General features: G+C 48.5%; 1 protein-coding gene across 1 annotated transcript; it reads left to right on the top strand.

Annotated features, from left to right (window-relative positions):
- The first annotated feature begins 984 nt into the window (after window positions 1-984).
- LOC144146265 (P2X purinoceptor 4-like) lies at window positions 985-17,639 on the top strand. The gene is made up of 11 exons (XM_077678227.1): window positions 985-1,148; window positions 5,066-5,249; window positions 6,440-6,511; window positions 6,602-6,686; window positions 7,477-7,579; window positions 7,870-7,959; window positions 8,596-8,737; window positions 9,148-9,278; window positions 10,870-11,017; window positions 13,371-13,472; window positions 17,541-17,639. The coding sequence occupies exons 1-11, from the start codon at window positions 985-987 to the stop codon at window positions 17,637-17,639; spliced, it is 1,320 nt and encodes a 439-aa protein (XP_077534353.1).
- Window positions 17,640-18,218: the final 579 nt, after the last annotated feature.

Here is an 18,218-nt window from a genome sequence, read left to right on the forward strand (position 1 = left end):
ATCAAAATGTAGTCTCTGCTCTGTCTACCCTTCCTTCGGGGACGACTACCTGTTTCAGAGTTTATGTCCATATGAAACACTTTTTCTATAGTTCATTTGCACTCTCTGCACAACACTGCACTTTCACGGCACGCACACAGCACTGTTTCTGGCGAACCCCCTGTTACCTTCGTCTCCCCATTTTCTTTTTCTTCTTTTTCTTGTCAGCGGACGTCCGTCGCTCCGCTGGGCTTATCTTGGGCTTGTCCTTTTCGCTGTCCTTCTCGACGCCTCTTTCAGGCTTGTCGGCTTCGTCGGCCTTCTCAGTGCCTCCTTTGACCTTCTCGGCTTCTTTCAAGATCGTGGGCTCCCCCTCTTCGTAACATTTATTGAGAGTGACGTCACATATATACCCGTGGCGTAGCCCCCTGGTGGTAGAACCACCGAAACGCTGAGATGCGAAAACCCCGGATACTACACACCTCATTCTAGTGATAAAAAGCAAAGAAAGGCGGCGATTGTCGAATAAGGTTCCTGAATGTAAGTGTAAGGCGGACATTCAAAGGACGATCGAGTCGCGGAAAAAGTTACAATAGCCTAACGTAGAGGACTCGCCACTCTCTTCGCCTCACCTGAGTGCAAAACTTTAGGGCGGAGCCCGACCACCTCGTACTCCGAGGCTCAATTCATATGTCATTACATCACAGCTTTCACTCCTTGAACTGTTTCGGTGGGGCCAAGTAAGGGAACCTGTCGACAATTTTTTTTCTCCACTGCCGCCACTGTTCAGTGACTGGGCGGTTGCTGTTGGACGAGCCGAGTAAATTCAACAGATGAGCCACATCTGGAGCACAGTCACCGTTTGACCCCTGGCCAGTGATCCCTTGTCGGTGCATGCCAAACTCATCAAAGGCATCATCATTATTACTCTCAGTAAACTGCCATCATCAATTACTTCCGCGAGCTCTTAGTTCGGGCACTCACAGCACTCAGCGGCCGAAAGAGATGGGCTACTTTGCAGCGTTAGAAGCGATTCGTGCGTGGATTCTTAGCGAATTGTCGGCGTTCTTCTTCGAATACGAAACGCTCAAGGTCGTTCAGATCGGCAGCAAGAAGATCGGCTTGTTCAACCGGGCTCTGCAGATGGTCATCATGTGCTTCGTATTAGGGTAAGACCGGGACTAATCGGGTGCTGTGGGTAAGGCCAACGGGGTATAAGACACTCGACTCGCTTTGCATCGTAACCTATAGGGCGATCAGGAATGAATTTCCGAAGCAGTATCACCCTAGTGTCAGAAGAAGCCAGAAACGGTGATGTTCATTTTTTTATTTCTACTGGTTTTGTTGAAACAGTGCGTTACTTGACAGGAGACAAAGAAATGGTGCACCTTGCACTATAGTGGTGCCAAGCCGGAGAAACAGCAAAGGGGGGGGGGGGGGGGGAAGACCTAGCTTCCGGTTTTGCTAAGTGGTTTTCTAGGCTTTATCTTCAGAGTGCACAAATACCGGGACGAACGGGAGCATAACACTGGACAACCGCTTCTCCGGTGTTATCCTACCCTTTGTCCCGTTTTTTGTGCGCTGTGAAGATGAATCTGTACCAACTAGCCCCCGGTTTTGTACGCTACCTCGAGGCTTTGTTATTGATGATTGATTGTGGGGTTTAACGCGCCGACACAACGCAGGCGACGAGGCAGGCCGTTGCGGAGGGCTCCGGATTAATTTTGGCCACCTGGAAATCTTTAACGTGCGCCGAAATCTCGTACACACGGGCGTTTTTGCTTTTCGCCTCCATCACAAAAGCGGCCACCGCGGCCGGGAGTTGAACCTGCGTCCTTGTGCTCAGCAGCCCAACGCCTTAGCCACTGAGACACCGCGGCGGGTTAGGCTTTGTTAAGATTTGTTAGGTTTCGCGATGAGGAATTCGCGCTAGAACCGGCGATGCACGCCACCCATGGACAAGCGGGCTTGACATTGAAAGTTCCCCATTACTCGAAGTGTGGGGTCGTTTTGCCGGCGATTCCCTTTGTACTCCATACGATGACGGCAGTACCCCGGATCTCCCGCTTTTCGCTGCAGTTTAGGCGTGGCGGCTTCGGCGCGATACTCTGGGTTGAATCGTAGTCGTCTAATATGTTCTCTAGCAGCGACACGACGGCCTTCGCGCTGTGCTTGTTCTTCATAGGGAGTTGCGTACTTTTTCGTCCAAACCATGTTTTGCGGAAGTGTAAATGATGTGCTCGGCGCAGAGGCACGAGGCGCTGTTTGTCGGCGACGCGGCGACGCGACCTACGCGCTACTGCTGTTGCGACCGGGCGGGGGCACCCGATCCGATCTCCGTGGCTTCCGACATACGAGTGGTAGCGTGTATGATGCGAGCGGCCAGCCGCTGTTGCAGCCGTGAAGAAGTCCAGAAGCCTTAGGCTAACGTAACTGTTTACTTCATAGCGAAAGCTGAGCCGAAGCCAAAGAACAATGCCCCGACGGGCGAGGTTACAATACAGGACTCGAGCAGAGCGACAACATCGATTCGCTGCTCTAACAGGAATGAATTACAACGCTTGGGCAGCTCTATTTATACCCAAAAGCGATAACGGTCAAACGCAACAGGCTGGAACACGCCGCGAACGTCACAGACACACACAACACTCTTTCCAGAGTTCGTGAGCCGTTCATAGCCTCGGGCATGTTGAGTCCGAGAGAGGGGAGAGAGGAGGACTCCGTTGCGATCGATGGGGCCTCGGTGTCCTTGAAGAGCGTGGAGACGAGCCTTGCAGGCAGCCGCCGAAGTTTTGCCGAGAGCAAAGCGGCTTTGTCGCAACTTGTTGCCGACATGGTGGCGCGTGTTTTCAAAGGCGCACGAGTGGCTTCGCTGCACAGCCGAGGAGTGATGCGGGACAGTACGGCGGCGCTGGCCGATTCGTAACACTGCGTAGCCGGAGCCACGCCTCGCCTAGTTATGCCGTCTCTGCGGCGACGCAGGGACGTCGTCGTATCGGAGCAGTGGCGTCATAGCTAGGCGAGGCTTGGCTCCGCCTACTCAGTTGCGCGTAAGTCGTGCCGGGCGCCTGGCGCAGCAGGAGTTTTTTTCTTGGCATTTTTCTTTGCTAACGCTACAGGACCAAGCCTAAGCTTAATCAGCCCCGCTGTTAAAAAGTGACCACGTACAACGAAATGTCATGTGCAAGCAATTACACTTGGATATAATATAACGAAATAAGTACTTTCGCGAAAGTTCTAAATGTAACCGTTGTAATAACGTGAATGGAGATAGCTGGTCTGACGAAATTTTGAAAAACTATAAAATAAGGAAAATATAACAAATACAGGAAATGATAAAATGTATAGCGACCTGCGTTTCTACACTGTTGCAGATTTCGTGAAAGTTCCAAATATAATCCTTATAATGACGTAAATGGAGATAATTGGTTGGACGAAATTTCGAAAAACTAAAAAAATAAGAAAATATAAAATAATTACGGAAAAGTGCGAACCGTGTAGCGCCCTGCATTTCCACAATAATGCAGATTTTTGGAATGTCTCACCTGCAGCCGTTACAATAGCGTGAATGGAGAGAACTGGTCGAACGATATTCTGAAAAAAAAAAAAAAACATGATAAAACAGGAAATGGCAAATCGTATGCGAAATCTGCATTTCGCGAATCCTGCATTACCCCCATAATGCAGATTTCGCTAAAGTTCCACCTATAATCCTTATATTAGCGTAAATGATATAATTGGCAGAAAGAAATTTTGAAACACCAAAAAAACAAGAAAAATGTAAAAAATTACGTAAAATGGGGAACCATGCAACGCCCTGCATTTCCACAATAATGCAGATTTCGCGAAAGCTCCACTTCTAATCGTTGGGTAGACGCAGATTATTGGTCGGACAGGATTTAGAAAAAACCAAAAATTGGGCTGGAAGTAACTCACACTCAAGACAAGCGGCATAAGAATGCTACGCATTACTAGATAATTCTCTGAATTTCTGCAGAATTTTTACAATGGGTTTTCTTAATAATCCCTTGATCGTGTCTCTTCTAGTAAAATCACGAGTTTACTCAAGTACATGTACTCGTGTATGGCCTCAAGTATGCCTTATGTTTCTTTTTTGAAAAAAAAAATTACACATTTAAGCCAACCTAGCAGTGCTGCAGGTGAGTTAGTAGTGCTGGCTCAGGGCTGGGTTAGTACGACAAAATCAGACCTATTAGTTAAGACAGGTATTGCTTGTAAGTGCATTGTGTTTATAGATTTTGTTAAGGCAAAAATGCGGTTTGCAACGGCATGCATTCCATAAACTTCTGGGAGCTGAAAACGACTTCAAAACAGAAACTCCAGGAAAGTGTCTAAAGAAGCCGCCAAAAAACGTGCTGAGGTTCGTCAAGATATGCTTCGTGTATAAAAACCAAAACATCGCGATGCATGGAGTATAACCTTTCGGTCACTTTCAACAATTTTCTGCTCCCGCTTTTCCGGTCGCTGAAATAATTATCAACTTATTGCAAGCTCCCCCACCCCCGCCGCCTTTCATGCATTTTTTACACTCCAACCGATTGCCCGTTTCTCCAACCTTCGACACCATAGCTACACATAAGCCCTATTCAACACTCTACACTATCCTCAGACATTTATGCCGTGGACTTGGAAGGGCGCTTGACTTGGTTAACGCGCCGACGCAACGCAGGCGATGAGGCGCGCCGTAGTGGAGGGCTCCGCGGTTAAATTTTGACCACCTTGAGATCTCTTACGTGCGCCGAAATCTCGTACACGCGGGCGTTTTTGCTTTTCGTCTCCACCAGAAAAGCGGCCGCCGCGTTCGGGAATCGAACCTGCGCCCTCGTGCTCAGCAGCGCACAACGCCTTGACTAACAAAATAAACGAAAAAAAACTGCGAGACCGAAAATGTAAAAATGATAATATCCTATTCGTCAGTGACTTCAAGTTGGTTTATTGACTGAGAAGCAACTTGAAGTCACTGACGAACAGGATATTATCATTTTTACATTTTCGCTTTCACAGTTTTTTAATTAAAGGGTGGTGCGACTGCGGTCCAGTGACGTATACTGCGCGGATGTTGCAGTTACGCCATGCTGTTCGAGAGGGGGCACCAGCACTTCACCTCCTGCACCAGCGCCAGCGCCGTCAAGGTGAAGGGCGCCGTCTCCACAGAGTTCCTGCCCGACGAAGCCCTCGATCCGGCCGTGGCAGACGCGCGCTGGTACCGCAAGGTCTGGGACGCCGAGGACGTCATTGTGCCTCCGCACGTGAGCCCGAATCTTTCAATATCAAACGAGCCTCTTGCTTTTACGCGAGAGCAATAAATGTCCCATTGAGTGGGGAAAAAATTAGCAGTGGCTTAGCTCGGCTATGCCACGATATACGTAGCGTGAGCTAAGGTTCAGCTCGTTCTTCTTAGGTTTCCTGGTTGTCTAGGATTAGCTGATTATCATGCTTGCTACTGCTAAAACGATTTATAATCTAATGCAATGCAATCCAATTTTCCGATACAATCTAATTCAATCCAGTCAAGTCGCGGAGGCGGCGGCTCCGGCGCGCCAGCTGTGCGCCGTGAGACGTTACTGCTCCTTGCGCATGCGCAGCACGGCTCTCCAGTAGCCACGCGAAACTTCTCCACCTCGTCCAGTGTAGCTCACTCTACAAAACCTACTGCCGTCCTCGCAAGCCGTGCTACCAGTTCCTTTGGAATAGTTTTAGAGCACGGGACGATCCGTAGGGCGAGCCTAAACTCTCTAGTAGCGAAAAAGTGATGTCCACACAAGAATACACCGCTGATGAAGGACGCGGATGCCTGTAGCCAAGCATGCGGACAGACAAGCAGCGAAATGCACCTTCGTCGTCAACTCTCCCATCGAACAGAGGAAAGACCAGGTACACGTGGGGGTAGATGGATGGAAGCTGTTCAAAGCTCGCGAGGGAAAGTTTCTCAAGCGGCAAGTTTACGAAACCCTTCGACAAAGTGACTTGGAAGCCGATCTTCTCAGGCGTTCATTTAGACATCCACGCTTTCACACTCACGACACAAAAGTACATACGTATTTGTTCCCGAACTTTTTCTATGCAAAAAAGGTGCCACTTTGATCTCTGGTTCATCTCTTTTCAATTGCAAGATGCGTTTACTTCGGCATATGACCCCAAATAGTTAGACACCTCCGTGCGTCCGTCTGTGCGTGCGATCCTCGACGCTCGGGTACTGTAACCGGAATTATGCTCCTGCTGCTCCCATCCCGTCTTCAAGACATATCCGTAGACGGCTTCGTGTCGATCGTATATGGGTTCATCAATGTGGTTTAACATGCGCCGATTTTGTGCAAATCCTCTGGCAACTTTCGTTCTCATTCTGTTTTTCCCTCTTGCGGTCTATGCTTCTATGCTCTGTGTAAGAAAATTGTTTCAAAGTATATTTTCTACGCGCTGTATGTTTCACAAACTGCAGGCCACCGACAAGTTCTTCGTCACGACGAACGTGGTGGTGATGCCTAACCAGACCAGAGGCCACTGCCCCGAAGTAAGCCAGAGTGGATCACGCCGCATTTCATCTTTATTTGCGCGCCTTTAGACTAGACGCTCAATTCACTCGGAGCTCGTTCGGCTGCAGGACCCTAATCTGATGCACGCCTGGTGCCATCCGGACAGCAACGTCACAAGCTGCACTAGAGGAGTCTTTGTCAGCCGCGGCAATGGTGAGCGGCGCCACAGAAATGGTCAGTCTAGCCGGGTCCCAATGGGAGGAAAGCACCTAAGTTCGAAATTTTGCTCAACGCCTTTAAACCATTCCTACGACGGTTGCAACACTTGTTGCCTAGTTCTTCACACTGAATTATGACGAACTATTGGGTAGTATTTATATCAACGGGAAGTGGTCATGTCCTCATTTGTGTCTGCTTTGTGTAGTGCAACTCGAGCAGTCATTTCTTCCACATATCTTCCACAGTTTAGAGCCTGACGGTATTTTTTAGGCTGAAGGATCATCCATCACTCTTGCCCATTTACACAAAATACAATAGCAACACACCTCCTTTGCAATGTGGCTTGACGCAACCTAATTCTTCGAAACGTCACATTTTAAGCCATATTTAGACCACCATCCATATTTCGAGCGTTCCCAAAGCTATATAGCGTAACGTGCTCGCCATCGAATAAGTTCTCTGCTAACATGCAAGTGTGTCGTCACAGCAGTGACATCAAAGAATCGGCAAACGGGATAGTGCAAAAGAATCGTACATTTGGGCTGCAGTGCACGAAAAGCAGCAGTGGGTATGAATGTATAAATTATTATAGCCCTATGATAATGCTGATTGAGCACCCTTTATAGCTAGTCGACAAATCGCTGGTTTTTTCCTTATTTCTGAACTCTCCTGCAGGAGACACAGTTCATTAACTGAACGCAGTGATATCGGCGCCTCGTAAGGTTGACACCGGAGATGCTTCCAGCCCGGAGTTCGGCGATTAAAATAGCGTATGCTTGTGCAGGCGTCATGACTGGCCGGTGTGTAATGGCGTCCCCTCCCGAAGAAGACCGTCACGTCTGCGAGATCTCCGGCTGGTGCCCCGTGCAGCGGAACGTCAACGCCTTGTGAGCAGCTGCAGTTCTGGCCTTAAAGCCACCTGCCTTGCATTGTACCCACTATATAGCGCCTCTATTTGCACGGGGCACTTAATGTCTAAAACTATGGCCATGCCTGCAAGTCTCAATACCTTACCTGGCCGAAATCACTGAACATACATTATGAACCATGAAACCTTGGCCGAATGAAAGCATGCTAGGCAGCGTTTATGGCTGTCTTCAATGCCCCATTCAAGGTGACCAGTCTCCTCTCCCCATTTTTTGCCTCGATAATAACTCCCCTTTTCTCACTATTTCAGAAGGAATGGGTCTGCACTGCTGGCTGGAGTCCGTGACTTTACCGTACTGATCAGGAACTACGTTGAGTTCTCGTCGTTTGGGGTGCGCAGGTAAATGAGTGTATACGCAGGTATAAGTATTCTTCCATCCGTTTTTATTATGCTTCTCACACAGCAAAGTTGAGGTTTGACTCTTCTTTCTATACAACAGAGGTATTATTTATTCTCGTGATACTTGTGACTGTGATGATTATACTGACCCTTGTAATTAACAGGTGTCTCTCAAACTAGAACGACATTGGGCCGCAGGGACCTAAATTTGTCGAAAGGAGATGTATAGCTAACAAACAATTTCACCCACTCACACGCCGCAGCAATGCTCAAAGATATTTGAACCACCATATCTGTTAAGCTAAGTCAGCCCCAAGTGTGTCAAATTTTAGTGTATTTTAATCTATTTACAGCGGTGCCGCTGTTATAGGAAACGTTCGGCTCTTTACATCGTAAGTGCAAGCGTCGTCGTCACAGGGGCTTACCTTTGTATTGAAATTGAAAGCGAGTACACTTGTGCAGTGGTGAAGCAAGAAGCACTCACTTACTAGCGAGGGAAACTATGTCAGTGATTTCTGCTAACCATATTATTAATTTCTAATCGTTTATGTCGAGGCAGGCACAAGCTGCAAGGCAGGCAAACGCTGAGTAAGCGAATTTCGCTCCTGTAATCGTCTAACAATGTTTACTCCGCAGGCGAAACATAGCCGAGCACACACAACTGTCGGATCTCAAGTCCTGCGTTTACAATGCCAAGGAGTCGCCGCTATGCCCAATTTTTCGAATCGGCGACATGGTGGAACAAGCCGGCGCGGATTTTGACCAGATGGCCCGAAAGGTTCGTTTCTAGGTTCCGCATTAACAGTCTGCTAGGTTTGAGTGTCGGAAAAGCACGCCTGAGCTGAGCATATTTTGTACACCCCATTGCATTTCAGTCTACTTGTACGGTTATTTGTATTGATGAGAACTGAATAGGACCTATGCGTTTACAATAGTTTTATTTTTGCAGCTTTCATGACACTTGGAATAATGGGCTACACCGTTTGGTTCACTGTGGGCCGGAACTGCATGTATTCAGAGAGTAAAGTCTCGAAGGACTTGCCTGAAGTGCCGCATTTTGGGAGATCAGTGTAGTTCGGAAACGAGTAGCGTTCAAATATAATGTCCGCCAGGAAATTATCAAACATTCCATATGATGTCCATCACATGCCATACGTTCTAGCAAAGATTGTAATTTCATTTTTACAGGGAGGCGTCATAGAGATAATGATAAACTGGGACTGCGACCTGGACTACGACGTCAAGCACTGCCTCCCGAAGTATTCGTTCCACAGACTGGACGACGCGGCAAACGCGGTCGCCGAAGGCGTCAACTTCAGGTGGCGCTTTTCTTTTTGTTTTCTTGTGTGTGACAGGTGAATATCTTGAGAAAAAGTGATATTTACCGATAGAAATTTCACACTTCTCAGTAGAACAATCGGATCCCGGCAAATAGCAGCCGTGTGCAGCAAACAAAACCGTAAGCTTTACACGGCTCGTGCGGAACAAAACTCAGCTGACTCAGGGTGCTTCTATAGAAAGAGCGACAAGTCCGTATACTTCTCTAAACGCTTAGCTAAAATATTCGGAACCTAAAAAACTCCAGTTGGTGTTCTTTGTGCTGAAACAACATCTGGCTACTACAGAGCGCACAGAAATGAAGTGCAACTGGTTAACACAGATTCCTTGGTGTTCTCTGAAATGAGCCGACATCACACGCGGGTGTTTCTCTTTTGTCTCCGAAAAAAATTAAAGCATGTCCACAAAACGCGAAATGTATCAAGTGCGGAGCAGTGATTCTATCAATGGGATGTTTCGCCCTCTCTTTACTTGCTTCAGTATCAACCTAGCGTTGATACCGCAAGTAGTCACGAGAGGGCGCTGCCGTAGCCCCTGACAAAGCCTATAAAGGGACACTGCATTGAGTGTTCATTAATTTGGGGAAATTAATAAGTTATATCTCAATTTCTTAGTTATACAGTAAAAGCTCGTTAATTCGAAGTCGAAGGGAACCATAACATTGTTCGAATTAAGCGGAGTTCGAATATGCGGGTAGGCGCTAGAATGAATGGACATCGTGCCGCACTTCGCGGGAAGAGCACAAAGAAGCCACTTGGAGGAGCTCCAGCGCATCGTCAGAATTCTAATCCGCTGAGAAATAACGTACTACATCTAGCCTCGACGCTGTTTTGCATGCATCTCTAGTAAATTTAATTCGGTTTGGATTTCCAACAAAGTGGAATCACTTTGAGCCGACTCCTTCTGCGAGGAGCGATTTCATACCATGGGATCCCAGTTTGAATTAACCGTTCTGGATACCGACGCGTTCGAATTATCGGGAGTTTTTCCCCATTGAAATATGCAGGGCACTACGGGGCCAGGGCGTCAGTTCGAATTAACCGTAAGTTGAATTAACCGAGTTCGAATTAACGAGCTTTTACTATTGTGTGCTTTATATGCTGCCTAGCAACAGCAGCCTCCGCGGCAACAGCGCACAACAAAGATCACACCCGACACTTTGCATCTGGGAAACGTGTCCCTGCATTCCGCGATGAACTAACCTGAGATTCGTAACGCGAGAGACAAAGGTTCGATCGCGACCAGCGGAAGCTAGGATCTTTTCGAAGCATTTGCTTGGGTGCGTGGCGCCGCGTTATGCGTGACGCCGCGTTATGCGTGACGCCGCGTTATGCGTGACGACGCGTTATGCGTGACGCGTTAGCTACGACGGCAAGCCCGGCTTCTAAAGTGATCCGCACTTAACAAACTGGAAACGAATCCGCGATCTCGGGGTAGGCATCGCTGTGTTCCACTAGCTGCGCACCTGCAGGAGATCAAAGGTAGAGAAGCCAGAGGTCCGTGGTGCACATTAGAAAATGTCAAAATGTTTTCTCCATCGCGGTTGTTGAGCACAGCGCCTTGTCCGAGCAGGTACTCCAAGCACGAAAACGAGACAACGCGGACCCTGGTCAAGGCGTACGGAATCAACTTCGTCGTGATAGTTCAGTGCCGAGCAGGGAAGACCAGCCTCGTCTCCATCGCCGTCACTCTTGGCTCAGGACTGGGGTTACTCGTAGTGGTAAGCTCACAAAAACGTTTTTCGTCGCTCGCGTAACGCAGTACCGTATTTACTCGATTCTAAGCACCCCCTTGTTTCCACAATCGCGATGCCCAAAGTGAGGGGGGGGGGGGGGGGGGCTTAGATCGAAAACCTAAATCCCCCCTCCACTTCTTTTCTCGGCCGTATCTCGACGAGACTGGCGCACGGAACAATGTTTTATTTGGAAAAAGTTCAGGAGAAAAATTCCCCGCATTTCCCCGAGGGGAAGAATGTGAAAGTGCGAATGCACGAGTTGAATTTGCGCGGTTCGGTAATGTTCGCGAAAGAGAGATCACACACACACACACACACACACAACTACAAAGAAAGAAAGATGCATTTATTCACAGACACCTATTTGTGTTGTCGTTGTACTTGATTGCTAGAGCGGATCTCAGCTTTGAAATTTCGTGTCAGTACTCCTTTAAGCGGGTGCATTAGCCCTTCTCACGCCCGATTCCTGGCCAATCCCCCACGTGGGTATGTGCCATGTCAGCGGCCAGGCAGCGCGCGCCCATCTCCCCCCGTTGCCAAGGAAGACGAGGAGATTCCTGGCCAATCCCCCACGTGGGTATGCTATGCGGACATCGCCGGTGGACGCAGGTTCAGGGTCGCTTAAGAAGTGCATTCGCACTTAAAACTAGTTACAGACAGTGAACCCACCGCTTACGTCTGATACTTAGTCACCCTTTACTACCATTCGAGTCCGTTGTGCCACTTGGGCTGCCGCTCTCAGTACAACCCATGGGACGTCGTCTTCTGTTCCGTTGAAGTGGTTTGTAATTAAAAACTTCAGCAATAAATTGATGAGAACGTCAACTTTAACCGGCTTCCATGCATCTGAAGTCCACCTTGCGATGGTCTCTTTCAAAAGGGGGTGCTTAAGTTTGCATTCAAAATTTTAAAATAATTTTTTCGGAAAGTAGGGCAGGGTGCTTAGAATAAGGAAAATATGGTATTTAGCATAACGTGAGGCCAAATAACCTTCCTTTTTTGCTTTTGATTGGTAGAAAACGTTTCTTTAACGCCCTCTAAATCTACCATTTTGCATTATCCCTAAAAGGAGAACTTCTGCGTTAATTTGAACGCGAACCAGCGGTGAGCTTGATGACCAACACAGAGTATTAATCACCTCACCTACATCGTTCGAATTCCGGTAAGCCGGATTATGTTTTACACCACGCTATCTCGACTAAGGGTTAAAAGGGGACAGATACAGCCCGTCAATGTAAGCTTAGCTTACCTTACCTTCTTATTAGTGTTGTCGTGCAGGTCCCCGGCGCATTTGTGGAAGCGGGGCAGGTTACATACGTACAAGGAATTCTGTCGCATGAAACGTCAAGTTCATGTAGACTCTCATGGAATAGTGCGGTACCTTAAAACGTTATAAAGTCATGTACGCACGGCATGCGCGAAGAAATGTTTAGTTTCTGACAGTGAAGGAATTATTGTTGGAATCTATGCCCCGTTGCCACCGCCTGCGGCTTACGCATGCCTAAGTGCGGTTTGTAATTAGTTCTCAAAACTGGGCATAGATAATTCGATTTTAACGCGCCCTGCATTGGAAACACCTGAAAAGTTACAAAGCTGGACAAAATTTCCCCAATGAGGTCACTCGCTTCCCAATAATAAGATATTAGCCACACCAATATGACAGTGCACGCACTTTGCCACGCCACCACAATTTCGAAGCTTCTCTTCCTGGGGAACTCTGTTCTAAAGTGTGCAATATTTCCGGTTGCGAGCTAGTCACCGTGAAAAGATGACCCGCGATGGATCATTCCGACAGGTGACTACAAAAAATTCCCTCGCACTTCCCCGAGGGGGAGAGTGTGTAAGTGCGAATGCACGGTTGTTGATTGCGCGATTACGGTGGATATCGTAATCTTGGAGTGGAGAGGAGGCGCCCAACACCCGCAGTCACTGAGCGGAGAGAAGAGGAGGAGAGTAGCGCCCGCCGTTACGGCGAGGGCTACACGAGCGCCCTCACGCGTCGGAATGCGGAGCGCCCGCTACGCGAGCGAGAGCTCTCCCGCCCGAAGTGGAGAGGAGGCGCCCAACACCCGCAGTCACTGAGCGGAGAGAGGAGGAGGAGAGTAGCGCGCGCCCATCTCCCCCCGTTGCTAGGGAAGACGAGGAGGAAGACGAGGAGCGCGCGCACCCGCAGCTGTTGCTATGCGGACGACGGCGGCGGACGATTCAGGCTCGCTTAAGAAGTGCATTCGCACTTAAAACAAGTTTACGTAGATTACAGCTACGTGCATCATTTAACGTGTTTGGGGATCAGGTGCGTAACGTAACGCCCTCCAATACAAAATTTTCACTCCTGCAGGCGACTGTGCTCTGTGACTTTCTAGTTGTGTACGTTGACAAAAGAAGGAACGTCTACAAATCCAAGAAGATCAAGGTAGTCGCAAAGGAAGACGAACGAAAGGTGAGCGTCTTGTTAAAGCTATAGAAAGTGTTTTTTGCTTGTTTTCTTGACAAAAGATTCTACAGTAGCGTCCTGAGCCGCCATTATATCGATTCATGTTGTCATACTATTTTATTCAAGAGGACTCAGGAAATCCGGCTGTGTTTTCTTTCGAGGTCGCCAGAAGCACGAAATGAGCCATAGAACTCTGGGGCGGTTGTTTTTACGGCCTCGCAGGAAACGGAAGACGGAGGGCGTATCGCCCTGCCGCATTAGACGTGATAATAGGGAGTTTTAGTACAACGTTTGTTCCCTTTGCGTACAATAAACGCTAAATTTTTTGTCACGCTAAGTAAACATTGCGAGAGGAGTTTTATTAGAGCGTCTCATGAGTTTTGCGTACCGACACGCTAATGCTTACGGCGCCGTCTGTCTAATGTTTTGCGAAATGACTCCCCGGCTGATCTGCGAGATAAGTGTCAAAGTGCAACAAACAAGTGCAAACAAACAAGTACAAACAAACAAGTGCAAATAAACGCTTTCCCGTTAGTATTGAATTCAACACGTCCAAAGATGTTATGAATATTTTTCCCTCCGCCATGCCTCAGTGTCTAAGGCGTTGCGCTGCTAAGCACGAGGACGCGGGTTCGATTCCCTGCCGCGGCGGCCGCTTTTCTGGTGCAGGCCAAAAGCAAAAACGCCCGTGTGTACGAGATTTTGGTGCACGTTAAAGATCCCCAGGTGGTCAAAATTATTCCGGAGCCCTCTACTACGGCGCGCATCATCGCCTGTGTTCCGTCGGCGCGTTGAACACTTAAATCAATCAATAAGAATATTATCTTACCTCAGTACGTTCCATAAAAAAGACGTTGAAGTCCCGTGGGACTTCCTTCATCCAATGGCACAGAACGCCCTGAACCGAATGCTTGGGTTTAATGCATGCATTTTATTCAGCTTCAAAACAATCCAGAGATGCCAGATACGCGCTTTGAACGAACACAACGTCATGACATGCGTTGCAAGTTTGAACCGCGATTGACAGGTGATCGTTTGCTTCCTGCAGCCCGTCGTAAATTTGGCACTCACCTCTCGGGGGTTTGCGGGGACGAACAGCAAGACTACTCTGGCGCGCAAGCCGAGAAGGCTTTTAGCCATGCACACTGTACATACCCGATGCGAGGGTGAGTCATACGTCGCTTGAGATAGATAATCACGAGCATGGGAAGCACTGTCCACCCACAGAAGCACAACGTCGCATTTCATCGCGAAATTAACGTTTCCACAACACACACACACACACACACACACACACACACACACACACACACACACACACACACACACACACACACACACGCACACACACACACACACACGCACACGCACACGCACACGCACACGCACACGCACACGCACACGCACACACGCACACACGCACACACGCACACGCGCACACGCGCACACGCGCGCACGCGCGCACACACACACACACACACACACACACACACACGCACACGCACACGCGCACACACACACACACACACACACACACACACACGCGCGCACGCGCACACGCGCACACGCGCACGCACACGCACACGCACACGCACACACGCACACGCACGCACGCACACGCACGCACGCACGCACGCACGCACACGCACGCACGCACGCACGCACGCACGCACGCACGCACGCACGCACGCACACAAGCAGCTTCGGTCGCTGGTCTGGCTACAAAGCTTCGTTCGGACAGTCAGCGATGTCACGATGATGCAGAGCTGCGTGAGGGCGACGTGCTAACCACACGACGTATTTAAAAACACAGGAGCGAGGAACTTCGTCCATCGGAAGCAAATTACTGTCCACAGAAGAGCGACACCGTGGATGGTTGTCGCGCTACTTGCCGCCATGTTGGAAACCCAAGCGGCCTCGAGTACGCACGCTATTTTGCTGAAAGTGCGTGCGCTCGTCTTCCGTACGCTAAACGCAGAACAGGCTTAGCGTACGGCGCATGGGCAGTGCGAACGACGCAAGTTGATGGCGTTCGTTAACTGTTTCCATACGGCTGCGTACGTTATTCTAAAACTCTCTAATGATGCAAACACCCGCCTCCTGCCTCTTAAATGTTGCCACATAATTCCCGTTTTCGATATGCGTTTAAGATCTAAATACTAACCGCAAGTGTTTACCTTCAGTGCTGTAAATATACAGGCAGGTTAGATTCCGGAGACATACATTCCCATTTTACTAGAAACTTGTTTTTCAAGCAGGACGCTGGTACACAGGCATGCATTGCTACGAAAACATCAGGTGTTTTTACGCCGCCTGATACCAACATACACTAGAGTGGAGTCTCGCGGTATAGTCTATGCGGCTCACATCAAGGCCATTCGTGTATTCGTGCACCTCCATGGCGGCACTCGCCCGCCTTACTTCCCTTTAGCTTGGATTAAAGCGATCTAGTAGCCGTAAGTTTGAACACAGTGCCCCCAAAACACCAAGGTGAGTGTTTTGTCATATCGGTAGAAAATAAAACACGTTGTGTTAAAGCCATGAAAAAAGGATGCGAACCTTATTCCTTTTACTGAGAGTCTGTCGGAGCGGTTCTCTCTGCTTTATAAAGAAGGCAAGGACATATAAATGCATTGTGAAGAAAGAAAATTAAAAAAAAAAAACGTTTAGGGATCCAAATGTTATTCCAAGCCTGAGCTAGAAGCTGTACTCTTGCCATAATTACAGTGTACTAGAAGGTACTGGTGTGTCATGCGGGGAAAAAAACCAATGTAGAGTGCGGATCCCCTTTGCAATGAAAAAATAGAATGAAGCGCAGGCGTTCCCCGGAGAACTCCTGTTGCAGACAGCGACCCGTAAAAGTTTCAAAATCAGACTCAACAATTATTTAAGATATTTTATAAAACCGTATGCCAGTTCACGAAGAAATAATACTGTTTAGGGATATCAATAAGGATTAATTCAACAGACAAAAACTTCTACAACCAAGCGCTAAGCAGCCCCGCTAGAAGCGCTGCTTATAACAGGACTTACTCAGCAGTAATTTGCATCACAAAAGGGACCCCCCCCCCGCGCAATCGGCCCCGAACAACACACCTGTCTGTTCTAGTTCAGTGTAACATAATCTCCTATGACTACATACATTCCGAACAGTTTCCTCTCTAGTATAATTACTAAGATACGCTAAGCCCGATACCAATATAGGAAGGCTCTAGCTTCTCTTATTATAAATTTCCGTACGGCCCCGTGTGTCTCCCCTAACGGTAAATATTATCCATCTTTAAAGTTGGCTTCCTTCTATACTGTATTGCATTGCTAGGTAGGCACCTTTTCAGGGTACATGTAAGATGTCTGATTTCAAACTATGAAGGTCTTAGCAACTTTTACTAACAGCATATTAGTACGCGACAATGTGTGACACACTGGGTGGAATAGACGAACAGACGGGTTTGTTCGTTGAGCCCACATTGAAAAACGCGAGCATAAAAATTCGGAAGGGAGCTACGTGAGATGCAATACTTTTTTCTTGGTTTCAGTTATGCCTAAAGCAGGAAGACGGCAGCACATTCATGCAAAACACCTACTCTGTTTGCAAATTTCCGTGCCAACGTTGTTGCTGTCGAAGTACGTTTTAAAACGAGACTACCATACATATACATTACTAAATTGAAATATTCTGAATTCATTTACTTGTAATTGCATGAAAAGTATGTTTTCTTTTTCTTCGTGGCATGTCCACTGCTCGGCTCGGTGCGCTTCCAGGCTGAAAATCCCCACATGCTCTGTTCTGGCCTGCTGAGGTCGGGGCCTACGGGGCGAAGCCAAGAGCCCTTCCTGCAAACAACGCAACGCATCGAAGACCACCCGGGCGGGAGGCCCTCAGAGCCACAAGCCAGCGAAGACACAGAAGTGATGGCGGATCCCAGAAAGACTTGGCGCGGACTGTTCACTGTGACCGCCTAGGTTCTCAGGATGTCCGCATAATGAGAAATATAGAACGTCGGACCACAGACGTTTGGAGCAATGGTATCATCAAACGTGCCTCTAGGGTGGTGTGACTGCCTTTTTTTGCAGGGTCAGATTCGCTTGGTGCATCACCAGAACGGCATGCAGATACGACGACAAGAATTGAATGATCGCATCGAAAACAAGTTGAAGGACAAGCACGTATAAGTGTGGGCTTTCCTTGGTTCGGTAGCTGGTACCCTAATAGCTATTTTACAAATAATGCAAAGAGATATTATTGGTAGGAACGAAGCGGCCCACTCTACCACCTGTAAGCTCCATTGCGGGCCGTCCCTAAACACTCCGGCCCCGCGGCCACCCCCTCCCTGTCTCACAGAACCCCTACTCTCATCTAAATGGAGCCTGCACGCAGTGCTACTCTTGCGCTCTATTTGCCCACTCGACGACATATTCCTTTTAAGTGCAATGCACTTCTTTTAAGCGACCCTGAACCTGCGTCCACCGGCGATGTCCGCGCACGTGGAGATGGGCGCGCGCAGCCTGGCCGCTGACATGGCACATAGTACCCACGTGGGGGATTGGCCAGGAATCTCCTCGTCTTCCTTGGCAACGGGGGGAGATGGGCGCGCGGTGCCTGGCCGCTGACATGGCACATACCCACGTGGGGGATTGGCCAAGAATCGGGTGTGAGAAGGGCTAATGCACCTGCTTAAAGGAGTACTGACACGAAATTTCAAAGCTGAGATCCGCTCTAGCAATCAAGTACAACGACAACACAAATAGGTG

Source organism: Haemaphysalis longicornis, unplaced genomic scaffold (assembly GCF_048455015.1).
Source record: "Haemaphysalis longicornis isolate Haplotype H1 unplaced genomic scaffold, Haemaphysalis longicornis Haplotype H1 scaffold_7, whole genome shotgun sequence".
NCBI classification, from domain to species: domain Eukaryota; kingdom Metazoa; phylum Arthropoda; class Arachnida; order Ixodida; family Ixodidae; genus Haemaphysalis; species Haemaphysalis longicornis.